Here is a 12,351-nt window from a genome sequence, read left to right on the forward strand (position 1 = left end):
CTCTCACACTCCTCCTTTACAGTTTCAGCTTCCTGGGTGAGTAGGAGGTGCTGGAGGTGCTGAGCTGTTTGTTCTGTGAGAACCTGTGCTGCTTGAAGGGCCCTTTTTGGTGAAGATCCTTGAATACAGATAGAAACTATAGCAGCTTCACCTCCTGTACAGTCAGCACTTCAGTAGGTGATTTGGGTATGGTTTCTTTGGCACATGGCAGATGCTTTTCACTGGAGTTGTTTCATTTCAGCTGGTCAGTTCGATGGCCAGCAATTGCCCAAGCACTGAATCCTCCTGGGTGGATTTATTGGGACAGAACAATTTTGTTTCCAAGTTGTTTTACCTTTTGACAATGTGTGCAATGTGGAAGCACAGCACAGGTGTGTGACAGCTTTACTGGACACTTAGAGCAAAGCAGAGCTTGCAGTGAGTGTTGTCCCTGTACTCTGAAATGAATGTCCCCATTTACCTTGGGAAAGAACTTAAAATTCCTCTCTTCTTGAACAGATGGACAGAAAAGGGAAAAATAAACCCAAAATACATGAACAAAGTATCTATAACTTAGTCAAAAGGCACTTTGCTTTGTGAGTGCTTACTCAGGTACAGCCTTCAGCTTTTTATTAAGCTCAGTATTCACATGCAAGCCTAATGCTTAAAAGGTTTTTTTCATCACCTTTTTGATGATAAAATAGATGTCAGTCATTGGTAAATGTACTTGGCTTGGACTGGTTTACTGCTCCTCAGAGCTCCTGCTTCAGGCTGGGAGGTGGGGACTGGGCTCTGCACCAGCAGTTTTGAACTCTGACTGAGCAGCTATTGAATATCTGCTTCTGTCAATAGAGAAAAGGTGAAAATAGGGTCAATTTGCTTTACTGCAGGAATTTGGCAAAACTTCCAGCTTATGGATTGAAGAATGATCCAAAAAGATTGATTTGCCAATTTTTTAGTGTTCTTTTCCTGTTTTCAGTCAAAATCCTGTTTAGAGGTTTGGCCATTCCTGTGCACATGGAGGTAAATTAGGCACTTCTCTAATTAAACAGTAATGGCAAAGGCTTTAGAGAGGTTTCCTCTTCATACAACAGAACTTTTTAGATCCAAAATGAGCTCTATACTGAACCATTGTCTTGAATTTTGTATGAGGGGAGATAAAGGAGCTCCTGTGTGGGCTGCCAGTTTGTGTATACTCTGGAAATAAAACCTCTTGAGTTCTTTTTGGGGACAGGGAGCCAAAACCTGGGCTGGGGTTATTTCTGCTTGATCCCAGCAGTCATGGTCTCCTTAAGCTTGAAGAATAAGAAGATTCTTCAGGTCTCAAGTTAGGTATCATCAGTTTTCTATCCATTCCTACAGAAGGAGGAGGAGGTTGAAGTTTTTTCATTTCATTTTAAGTAGTTTTTAATACAGAGAAGGAAGCTAAAAGAGAAGAATGAGCATCACTTTGATGTTTGTGCTTCAGGACCAGTGCTGCCCAACAGAACAGGGATGAATGGATGATCAGAGGGTTCAGAGCAGGGGAGCTCAGTCCTTCCTTTTTGCAGGATAGCTGGAACACTGCTATGGAGAGTGATTCCTTTCTCATTGCCAGCCCTGCCTGGATTCCCAGCAGCCACTGTGGAAGTGGCAGTCCTGTGAGAGAAAGGGCCATCAATTCTGACTTGTCACCACTGCAGAGTAAAGATGCACCTGAGTTACAGCACAGTCATCCTGGGACACAACTACAGCTACTGGTCACTGTTTATTGGGGGTTTTTAAGCCAACCCAAACTGCAAGTATACACAGACATAAAGCACCAGAGTAGACTATTACAGCTGGTTTTAAAACCAAAACCCATTGATTACTGTGAAGCATTGCTTTGCTCCCTTGTCTGGGGATATCCTCACCCTGTGATCCTGCAGGTTGCCTCCAATATTCACAAATCACAACACAGTTGGGAAAAATCCCTGCTTGAATTCTGCTGTCTTCTACAGAATCCAAGTGAAGTGTGATTGGGGCTTTTTGGTTTCTGTTGCTTGAAGTTCAGTCACTTCCTAGGGGCAGCTGCAGGCTTGGATCCATGCTGGGAATTAGAGGAAGGACTCCATGTGTCCATGTGTCCAGCTGTATCCTCAGAACCTCCTTTCCAGAATTCAGGATAATCTTGTTACAGGGCTGACACAGCTCCTGTTGGTCTCAATATTCCAGTTCTGTTTGCCAAGCCTATACAAATAGCTGTAGAATAGTTACATCTGGCTGCACATCATATAGAAAATTACAGCTGCTGTGGGCTGGAATCACCTGCCACCTGATCCCAGCTTTATCTGTGAAGAGAAACACTGGGAATCATATTTATGCCAATAAAATGAAGAGCAAAAGTTGCATGACAAGTTCTGTAAGAAGAGATCTTTAGCATGCTGTGATTGTCAGGCAAATGCTTATGAGTGTTTTTGTAAAAATCCCATTAATGCCTCTGCTGAGCACTCAGTGTCACTTTGTGAATTAACCAGAATTCCACAGAATATCCTGAGCTGAAGGAACCCACAGGGATCATCAGGTCCAGGTGGTGAACACCAGCTGACACTGCAAAAGATAGGCTTTAGAAGTTTATATGAAGAAAAATCCCCAAATGTATTTTATTTAATCTCTAGGTGGGGGTTTTTGTCAAAAGAGAAAAGGTGAAAATAGAGTCAGGTCAAGGAACAAGTAAGGTAAGATAAAGGGTTTAGGCTGCATCTCAGGTGTTATCACTGACAGTGCAGCACTGATGGCTCCCTCCTTTAAGCTTAAACCTCTTTTTACTTTCCTATTGGCACCAGATTACAAATCATCCCTCACAGATGTGAGCTGTGATAGCCAGGATGTACCCAAAGGTGAGCTCCAAGATGATGAAATCCATGTGCAAAAGCTACTGCTCCTAAATCCAGCTCTAGGATAAGATCCTGCCCTTGGACAATGCTCCTGCTCCTCTCTACAACAGAACAAGTAATGGGGAAAGGCAAAAAGGCAGAACTACTGCACACTGGATGGAACAGGCACCCACCCAGCTCGGCCTGGAACAGCTGATACGTGTCTGGGTTTCGGATTGTGGAGGCAATGAACACCTCAGGAGCTTTCCTGTCTCCTCTGGAGGTGGAGAGTTTCTGTAGCATCCCAATGAGGGCTAAAATTATCTCAGGATCATACACCACATCTACAAAAAAAAAAAAAAGAAACATACAATATTTATTGAGAATTGAGCAAAAACCAGAATAAAAACTGCAAAGCAGAAATAAAATCTTCACAGTGTGGAGAATATTGACATTTTATGGGCTATGCCCCCATCACTAAAAATCGGTGCTCCTTTTAGTAAATGGATTGTCAGATATTTTATTTAAGCCCATCCTAAGGGAGGCAGCAGAACCACTGAGTGTTGGTGCTCTGCTCCCACTGCCCTTGGCAAAACAAACCTGCCTTGTTAGAAATGAGTGGTTTAGAGGCTGCTGCCAAGGACTTGCAGATGTTTTCATCTGGAGTCATTCCCTGGAGAGCAGAAATGGTGGTGAGAGGTCAGGGAACACCAAGGGGAGCAGAATGCTGATGCTCAGGGGGGACTGTTTCCTACACAGAGGTGTGCAGGTGTGTGCTCCACTCCAGGTCCTTGTGCTGCAGTGAGTAACAGCAAACAGCAGAGATGTCAGTGCCCCTCAGCTCTTGCCTTCAGAGTGCAGCTGGGGCTGGTTTGGGCACTGAGCAGTGTCACTGCCATTAGGAACCATGCAGTGACTTCAGTTTATACAAGTCCCATTTGCTGCATCCTGGGGTACCTGGGATGCCAAAGTCATTTTTGCACCTGGATTCTCAGGTTTTTCTTTGCAAAGCTCCAAATCGGGGTGTAAGTCCTACAGCTGAGACATTCTGCTCTCACTGGGTATCACCACCATCATCCTACTGCCACTAGGTTCTCCATTACTGGATTCTTTATAAATCTCCCTCTGAATTTATACACAGACAAGTACAAATAAGTCTGGAGCTGGCTGCTGTTATTTGTTACTCCTCAGGAGGCTGCTGGGGCCCTGCCCAGCCCTGCTCCCTGTGGCTGCAGTACCTGCTGCAATGACAACGTCAGCTCTGAGAGCCAGCAGTTGTTTTTCTGTCACTGAGCCCCAGTCAAGCTCAGCCACCATCACTTTTGGGGTTTGGCAGCTCTGTCCTTCCCCCTCCTGCCCTTGGGACTCTGTTTGGGTGCTCCAGGTCACGTCAGGCTCTGGGGTGAGGCCGTTCAGCTGCAGGTTCTCCCCCAGCTGTTGGAGAACACGGGGGTGGCAGTCACTGAATATGAACGTCCTGGGCTGGCAGCTCTTGCAGATGGCAATTCCAGTGAAGCCAATCCCACTCCCCAATTCCAGGATTGTCCTGAGGGTAATGGAGTAAAAAGTACTATCAGGACTCTGCATTGAGTTAGAAATCAAAACATTCTAAATATAATTAAAGGTAAAATCAGTTCCAGATAATTACAATAATTTTTGAGTGAACTATCCACAATCTAACCTTTATGCAAAGCAGCTGGAGAGTTGGGAATAACTGAGGGTGGAATTGTCAGCATAAAATTAATTAGCTGAATGCTGATTTCTGTAAGGCACAAAGCATTCCCACCACAGGGAGGAGAGACATTCCCACCTGGCCTTGGCCATCTGCAGCACAGTTGTTTCCACCTGAGCTGGCTCTCCAGTTTTTAGTCAGTGGAGAGAAACAGACACTGAGCAGCACAGTTCCTTCTCCTGTGAGCTTAATTATTATTAAATTATCTTTCCTCAAAACTCCTTGCTCATCTTGACTGCTTATAAATAAATTGGAAATGATGTGATCAGAGCTGCACACTAATCTAACACAGATAATTCTTGGTGCATCTCATCATGAGGTGAAGGTCATTAGTGAAATTACTGAAAACTGAACAGCTGACCTCACAGAGCAGGTCAGACTGCACAGTGTAAAGGTTTGATCCCAAATCATGTCCTAAATCAGGTCCTCTCCTTGGTTAAAGTTTGGCAGAACAGACAAGAGCAGCAATTACTCAGCAGCAAAAGGGTGTAATTTCAGTTATTTTGGGTGCATAGTCTGTTATTAAATATTTATGTTATTAAATTACAGTTGTGTAGCTCACAGAATCAGAGGGCTGGAGCCCCTCTGGAGCCAGGCTGGCAGAGCTGGGGGTGCTCACCTGGAGAGGAGAAGGCTCCAGGGACACCTCAGAGCTCCTTGCAGGGCCTAAAGGGGCTCCAGGAGAGCTGGAGAGGGACTGGGGACAAGGCATGGAGGGACAGGACACAGGGAATGGCTCCCAGTGCCAGAGGGCAGGGCTGGATGGGATATTGGGAATTAGGAATTGTTCCCTGGCAGTGCCCAAGGCCAGGCTGGGCAGGGCTTGGAGCAGCCTGGGACAGTGGGAGGTGTCCCTGCCCATGGAATGATGTCCCCTCCCAGCCAAAGCACTGTGTGGTCCTGCAGGATCACAGCTCTTTGTGCAGCCCTGCTGCTGCCATACCTGCCCCTGAAGAGGCTGGGGTTCTGCAGGGCCCACTGGGCCAGGTGCAGGGCAGCCTCCCAGGTGAGGAGCCCCGTGGTGCCCCCGGAGATCAGTGCCGTGCTCTCGCAGAGGCTCACACAGTCCCCCGAGGGCTGCAGGGCACAGGGAGGCAAAGATGCATCAGCACAGGCCATGACTGAGAGCTTGCAATCAACAGGAGCACCTGGAAAAAGGCAGGAAGCACTCCAGGCTTCAGGGTGTGTGGCATTCACATTCCCTGAAAAAATTCCTCCAGGCTTTTCTCCTGGGAAGCTGAAAGGCAGCGAGAGAAACCACACAGAAAAGGAAAACAATTCTTATCTCATTTAATTCTCCTGTGTTGTGCTTGTCTGGAATGGGTTTGGAGATTGTTTACCCACAGGTGATTGTTTCATTGGATTCTGCTGTGAGTTGTTTTCACTCTTTGGCCAATCAGGGCCAAGCTGTGTCAGGACTCTGGAAAGAGTCAGGAGTTTTCACTATTACCTTTCTAGCATTCTGTAAGTATCTTTCCTGTATTCTTTAATATAATAATAGTATAGTATTCTTTAATATAATATAGTATAATGAAATAATAAATTAGCCTTCTGAGAACATGAAGTCAGATTCATCATTCCTGCCTTCATCGGGGCACCCTGCATTTACAATAAAGGTGGGTGTTTATAAAGCAAATTATTGCTTTATTTGGGTGAGTAAATGTGGTTTAGAACAGTGCAGAGTCAGTTTTTACCAGTAAGTAGTTTTTGTAACAGTGAGTAGATTCTTCTTCTTCTTTTAGAACATCTGCCAGTGCCTCATAGAGTTCATCCAGGGGTTCAGCTGCTGTGGATTCAAGCTGTGGGGGAAGAGAACAGGGCAGCCCTGAGCATCACATTGTCATGAAAGACAAAACAATTGCACTCTAAGCCCCATTTTAGTACAGTGAATTTACACTGAATGTTGTGGTTGGTTATTACATGAGGCATTCTCAAGGGAAAAAAAAAAAAAGAGAAAAACAAGTGAAAAATAAGCTGAAAAGCAAGAGGTACCTTTTTGATGAGCTCAGTCAGGAAGCACCTCCTGTACTTGGCTGAAGGGGGATATTTCACACACAGAGGGTGAAGAATTGTCTACAATGAGAAGAGCCATGGAAACCAATTACCCAGGGCAGGGCTTAGGAAAGGCACTAAGGACCACAGGAGGACCATTAATTGGGTCTGGGTGCCATGAAATACTTTGGAATTTAGTCTGTACAAGAAATGCTAAGCCAGAAATTGAAATGGGATCATTTCTGACAGGTCTGTGAGTTTACATTAACTGTGGCCACAGATTTCTTACTTTTTGTGGCAACAAAAATATCCCTTTTCAATTGCACAAAGAGGAAAATAGACTGAAAATAATCCAATTTACTCTCCTCCTTCTTTTGCTCTTCTCTTCCTTCTTTCCGTTTTGGTTTGCTGCCTGATTTGTGATCTCCATCCGCAGGACAGTTTAGCACGCCCATTCCCTGTATCCCGAACATCCCGGAGCCATTCACCACATCAGTGCTGCGGCACGCGGCTCTGTTTTGATCTAAGAACACCCAAATACCGGGCAAAGAAGGGAATCTGCGGATCTGCGGGGCCTAACGAAACACCGCGACACCGGATCACTGATCTCCGGATTTCTGAGCAATTCCGGCGGATTTGGGACACCCCGGTGATGGCTCGGGGGTGACTCCGAGCCGCCCCTCACCTTGTGCAGAATATCCGCCAGCAGCGCGGAGTCCGGCGCAGACCGCAGGCTTTGTTCGAGTTCCTAGAACAGGATAAATAAATAAATTAATTAATTAATAAACAACGCCGCGGTGCCGCCTTCCCCCGCCCGGCCCCTCCGTACCGGCCAGGGAAGCGAGCGGAGCGGCCGCGCCGCCAGGAAGCGGCGCTGGAAGCGCACGGCCAGCCCCGGGCACGGCTCGGCCATGGCCCCGCAGCACACACGGCCGGGCAGGGCCCGGGTCCCGGGAGCAGGAGCCGCCCCGAGGGCGGAGCGGCGCCGCCCCACGGGCCCGGAGCACGGAACGGCCGAGCGGGGATCGAACCCGCGACCCCCGGACACGGCTGCCCCACAGAGCTGCCCGGGCCGCAAGGGGGCGCCACGGCCCCGCTGCCCGAGCGGGAACGGAGAGAGCGGGAAACACCGGGATGGGGGGAATCACACACCGGGATGGGGGGAATCACACACCGGGATAGGGGGAATCATACACCGGGATAGGGGAAACACACAGCGGGATAGGGAGAAACACACAGCGGGATAGGGGGAAACACACAGCGGGATAGGGAGAAACACACAGCGGGATAGGGAGAAACACACAGCGGGATAGGGGGAAACACACAGCGGGATAGGGGGAAACACACACCGGGATGGGGGGAAACACACACCGGGATAGGGGGAATCACACACCGGGATGGGGGGAAACACACACCGGGATGGGGGGAATCACACACCGGGATGGGGGGAATCACACACCGGGATGGGGGGAATCACACACCGGGATGGGGAGAAACACACAGCGGGATAGGGGGAAACACACACCGGGATGGGGGGAAACACACACCGGGATGGGGGGGAACACACACCGGGATGGGGGAAATACACACCGGGAGCGGGGGAACAGCGGGAGCAGGGGAACACAGGAATCAGGGGAACATCGAGATCATGGAGCACTGGCATAGGGGAAACGTGGATCAATGAATCATTGAGATCATAAGAACCATGGAAACATTGCAATTTATGGAATCGTGGAATCACTGGAAACACAGAATATTGGAATAATGGAATCAGGGGATCATGGAATGGTTTGGCTGGGAAGGGTCATTGGGGACCAGCCCATCCCACCCCTGCCATGGCAGGGACACCTCCCACTGTCCCAGGCTGCTCCAAGCTCTGTCCAGCCTGGCCTTGGGCACTGCCAGGGATCCAGGGGCAGCCCCAGCTGCTCTGGGCACCCTGTGCCAGGGCCTGCCCACCCTCCCAGGGAACAATTCCTAATTCCCAAGATCCCATCCAGCCCTGCCCTCTGGCACTGGGAGCCATTCCCTGTGTCCTGTCCCTCCATGCTGTTGCAAGTACACTTGCCCTATCTGCTACCTCCGGGCACTGGAAGAGGCCACAGCTGAGTCCCCCTGCACTGTCCTTTCCCCAGACCCTCCCGGTTCCCGGGCTCCCCTCACGGCAGAGCCGCCACAGCCCCGCCCCCACCTCGGGGGCCTTGCCTGCCGCGTCACCACTGCGCGCCCCGTGACGTCACCGCCGCGCGCCGCCGCGAAGGACACGGCGCCCGAGCGGGACCGGAGCGAGCCGAGTCGAACCGAACCGGAGCGGAGCAAGCGGCCCGGGCGGGCTGAGGCGCCATGAGCAGCCTCGCGCAGGATGAGAGGCTGCGGGTGCAGCAGCTCCGCGCCCTGCGGCGCCGCTGGCTGCGGGACCAGGAGCTGAGCCCGCGGGAGCCCGTCCTGCCGCCGCAGCGGCTCGGGCCCGTGGCCGCCTTCTGGGAGCGCTTCCTGCGGCCCGGGGAGCCCTGGCGGCAGCAGGTGAGCGGCGGGACGCGGGCACCGCGCGGCCTCGCCCGGGCCGCTGGCCCCGCCTGACCGTCCCTGTGCCCGCAGGTGCACACGTTCTACCAGGGCGGCCGCTTCGTCCTGCTGCGGGTGCTGCTCCCTGCCTGGGCCATCACCTACTACCTGAAGTACCATCTCCGGGTGCGTGCGGGCCCGCCGGGGGGAGGGAATGCCCGGCAAGGGCCGGGGGATGGAGCGGGAGTGGTCCCACAGCGGGTGGGGGAGGGTGCTGCTCACATTCGGCTGCAGATGAAGGTTATTCCCCGTGGCCTGTTCACCGCCTGTGTTGCCTTGCTGGGGTAGCACTTACATATAAATTTAGTGTGATACTTCATCCCATAGAATCACCCTTGTGACACCCCAGCTGCAGAGCTGCCCCAGCCCTGGGCCAACAGCAGCAGGACCTGGAGCTGCTGGAGAGAGTCCAGAGGGGCCCACGGAGATGTCCCAAGGGCTGGAGCCCCTCTGGAGCCAGACTGGCAGAGCTGGGGGTGCTCACCTGGAGAGGAGAAGGCTCCAGGGACACCTCAGAGCCCCTTGCAGGGCCTAAAGGGGCTCCAGGAGAGCTGCAGAGGGACTGGGGACAAGGCATGGAGGGACAGGACACAGGGAATGGCTCCCACTGCCAGAGGGCAGGGATGGATGGGATCTTGGGAATTAGGAATTGTTCCCTGGGAGGGTGGGCAGGCCCTGGCACAGGGTGCCCAGAGCAGCTGGGGCTGCTCCTGAATCCCTGCAAGTGTCCAAGGCTGGACGGGGCTTGGAATAACTTAGAATAGTGGAAGGCTTAAGGCCCCTTCCAACCAAAACCATTCCATGATTTATGGCAGTGCCCAGCTTCTCCTGTGATCGAAGCAGAAAAGCTGTGTCTGAATTGTTCTGTCCTGCAGGAACAGCCCTGGGAATAACCAGGGCAGCAGTTGGTGTGGGGAGGGAAAGGGGCCAGCCCTGCCCACCCTGGCAGGTGGGACTGCTGCAGCCTCAGGCATTTTTCTAAGTAGTGGAAGGTTTAACAGGACTTGTGCTTAGCACAGTTTGTATCCTGGAAGGGTCGTGGTGCCCATTTTGAACACCCTTTGTGCTTCCTCCAAGTAACAGTGTTCTCTTTGCCCTTCCCTGTGTTCTCCCCTGCTTCCAGAAATCGCCGCACGGGGTGGTTGTGACCAACCCACGGATATTCCCAGTAAGTCTCTCATGACCTGTCTTATCTTCCAGCTGTGTCACACAGACAGGAAGGGGTTTCCAGGGAGCTTTGTGCAGCACCTGGGAAATGTCTAGTGACAGCTTTCCCAAGGGATGTGCTGGGTCCTGTGGGCAGCACAGCAACAGTGGGTTTGGGCATTTTAATCTTATCTCAGTGTCTGTTTCAGTGTTACCTCTCTGTAGAACCTGGCTGATGCTGCCCCTCCTGGGTGGAAAATACAAACATTCCCTTTGGGAATGGGTGTTCAAAGCCTCAGTGATTATTAACACATGGAATCACACAGGAGTGGCTCTGCTTCTCCTCGTTAAGCCCTGAGAATGTTGGTTCTGGCTTGGTCCCAGTTGTCCCTGAAGGTCCTCACACTCAGGTGTCCCCAGAGAGTTGGGCCACCTCAGCTTAGGACAAGTTCCATGAAGCAGAGTGTCACAATGTTTGGTCTTTTCTGTTTCCAGGCTGCTCTGAGCTGTTACTGATTGGTGTAACAAGTCAGAGGGCAAATATTCCTACAGAAGATCAGCTCTGCCCTTTCTGACTGCTGCCCATTTCTGGCATAATACCTCCTAATCATGCTCTATCTAAAATAAAACTATAAAATATTCCATCCCAAACAACCACAAAGCAACATGCTGAAGGTCAAGCTGTTGGCTTCTGTCTTCAGCCTCATTTTTCATTTGAGTTAGGTCAGCTCAGCAGGCCAAGACTGTGCCTAGAGCTGGAACAAGTGGCACTGGGGCAGCAGGTTGATTTTTGAGGGATTCCATTGCTCTCCATGGCCTCTGGGCCATGGGGTTGGACTCACTGATCACTGCTGGAGGGGATTATGCAGTGTTATAAGTAATTTTTAAAACAAAACAGCTCAAAATGTGTGGCTGCTGTTCTGCAGTGAAAACAAGGGGTAAAGCAAGTACAGGCTCCAGGAAATTTTGCTGTGATGTTACTCCAGCATTCTGGGGATGTTGGGGGAATGAGAGTGTTCTGAGTGAGTTGTGCTGAGATTCCTGCCTGGAAGTGGGGACAGTTGCAGGTTCCCTGAAGGACTGGGCTGTGCAGGGGGAGTCTGGATGCCACAGGGAATGCTCACCATGCTCTCTTCCCACAGGGGGACAGGATTTTAGAGACTGGAGAGATCATGCCACCCCTCAAAGATGAGCACCACAGGCACCACTGATGGCCAGGAGCTGATTTCCTCTGTGGGTGAACATGGCCAGAGCTGCACCTGCTGTGTCTCTTCCATAAAAGAGTCTTCATTGTGCATTGTCTCAGCTCCTCTGTCATTTACTGTCTCATTAATCCGTGTCATTCCAGGTGCTCCTCCTGTGGGAGTTCATCATTGTGGATCCTGGGGATCTCCAAGGCCCTTACTCAGCTCTCAGTGAGACCTGGCAGGAGGACAATGTGGGCCTTGGGGTGACAAGAGAATCACTCTGGATCCCGGGGATTTTGGAGTAGGCTGCTCCAAGGAGCAGAGCTGAGGCCCTCACACACACTTGGTTCTCCGCTCCCACTCTACCAAACCCTTTCTACCAACCCCTTCTGACAGACTTCCAATGAAAACATAGCTTCCACCTATGTCATCCCACCCCTCTGCCTAGGGGGGTGGCAGAAGAGGCACTGCTGCCAAAAACCCTTTTTACCACTCTTCCCTCTGCCTTCAGCTCTTTCTGAGGAAGAGTCTCCAGCCCCCACATCCCTGGGACACTTTGTACTGGGAAGACTGGTCTCTTAAAGAGCAGTGATCCCTGGGGGTCCCTCCCAACCTGACATATTCTATGATTTGAAGGCTTTAGTAGGTACTTTGGGGATAGGAATGGTTAAACCAGCAATCCAAAGGGTAACCTGGGCAGCTGTGACACAATTCCCTCATGGAGCCATGAGAGAGCAGCCCAGCCCGTGTGTGTGAGGAGCAGGGGACAGGTCAGAGCCCCTGTGCTGTTGTTTGGGGACAGCCAGACCCCTCAGAATGGCTCTGGTGGGGACTGGAACCATCAGGGCCATGGCAAACATGGGTAAAACTGCCCAGCACTCCAAGGAGATGAGGGAGGCCATGGACCCCAGGCCCT

The 12,351-nt window shown here is 51.1% G+C and overlaps 2 protein-coding genes across 3 annotated transcripts; one reads left to right on the plus strand and one right to left on the minus strand.

Annotated features, from left to right (window-relative positions):
* Positions 1-1,707: 1,707 nt before the first annotated feature.
* Positions 1,708-7,554, minus strand: EEF2KMT (eukaryotic elongation factor 2 lysine methyltransferase). 2 transcript variants are annotated; one of them, XM_054643798.2, is made up of 8 exons: positions 7,367-7,553; positions 7,223-7,285; positions 6,538-6,618; positions 6,240-6,344; positions 5,489-5,622; positions 4,052-4,359; positions 3,008-3,157; positions 1,708-2,288 (listed from the first exon to the last, which is right to left on the minus strand). In XM_054643798.2, the coding sequence occupies exons 1-8, from the start codon at positions 7,448-7,450 to the stop codon at positions 2,188-2,190; spliced, it is 1,026 nt and encodes a 341-aa protein (XP_054499773.2). In that variant the 5' UTR covers positions 7,451-7,553; the 3' UTR covers positions 1,708-2,187. The 2 variants fall into 2 exon arrangements, with proteins under 2 accessions (XP_054499773.2, XP_077042934.1); XM_077186819.1 differs by lacking the exon at positions 6,538-6,618 and having other exon boundaries at positions 7,367-7,554.
* A 1,207-nt stretch (positions 7,555-8,761) lies between these two features.
* NDUFB6 (NADH:ubiquinone oxidoreductase subunit B6) lies at positions 8,762-11,543 on the plus strand. The gene is made up of 4 exons (XM_054643605.2): positions 8,762-9,060; positions 9,136-9,228; positions 10,226-10,270; positions 11,391-11,543. Exons 1-4 carry the CDS (start codon positions 8,881-8,883, stop codon positions 11,457-11,459), a joined length of 387 nt encoding a protein of 128 aa, XP_054499580.2. The 5' UTR covers positions 8,762-8,880; the 3' UTR covers positions 11,460-11,543.
* Positions 11,544-12,351: the final 808 nt, after the last annotated feature.

This window comes from Agelaius phoeniceus, chromosome 16 (genome assembly GCF_051311805.1).
Source record: "Agelaius phoeniceus isolate bAgePho1 chromosome 16, bAgePho1.hap1, whole genome shotgun sequence".
Taxonomy (NCBI): domain Eukaryota; kingdom Metazoa; phylum Chordata; class Aves; order Passeriformes; family Icteridae; genus Agelaius; species Agelaius phoeniceus.

Excerpts from the sequence above, each read along its gene's own strand:
- EEF2KMT (XM_054643798.2), bottom strand. The coding sequence starts at position 7,450 with ATGGCCGAGCCGTGCCCGGGGCTGGCCGTGCGCTTCCAGCGCCGCTTC. Across the intron at positions 7,286-7,366 it reads TCCGCTCGCTTCCCTGGCCG|GAACTCGAACAAAGCCTGCG; the intron begins GTACGGAGGGGC and ends ATCCTGTTCTAG. Across the intron at positions 5,623-6,239 it reads GTTACAAAAACTACTTACTG|CCCTCGGGGGACTGTGTGAG; the intron begins GTAAAAACTGAC and ends TGTGCCCTGCAG.
- NDUFB6 (XM_054643605.2), top strand. The coding sequence starts at position 8,881 with ATGAGCAGCCTCGCGCAGGATGAGAGGCTGCGGGTGCAGCAGCTCCGC. Across the intron at positions 9,061-9,135 it reads GGGAGCCCTGGCGGCAGCAG|GTGCACACGTTCTACCAGGG; the intron begins GTGAGCGGCGGG and ends CTGTGCCCGCAG. Across the intron at positions 10,271-11,390 it reads CCAACCCACGGATATTCCCA|GGGGACAGGATTTTAGAGAC; the intron begins GTAAGTCTCTCA and ends CTCTTCCCACAG.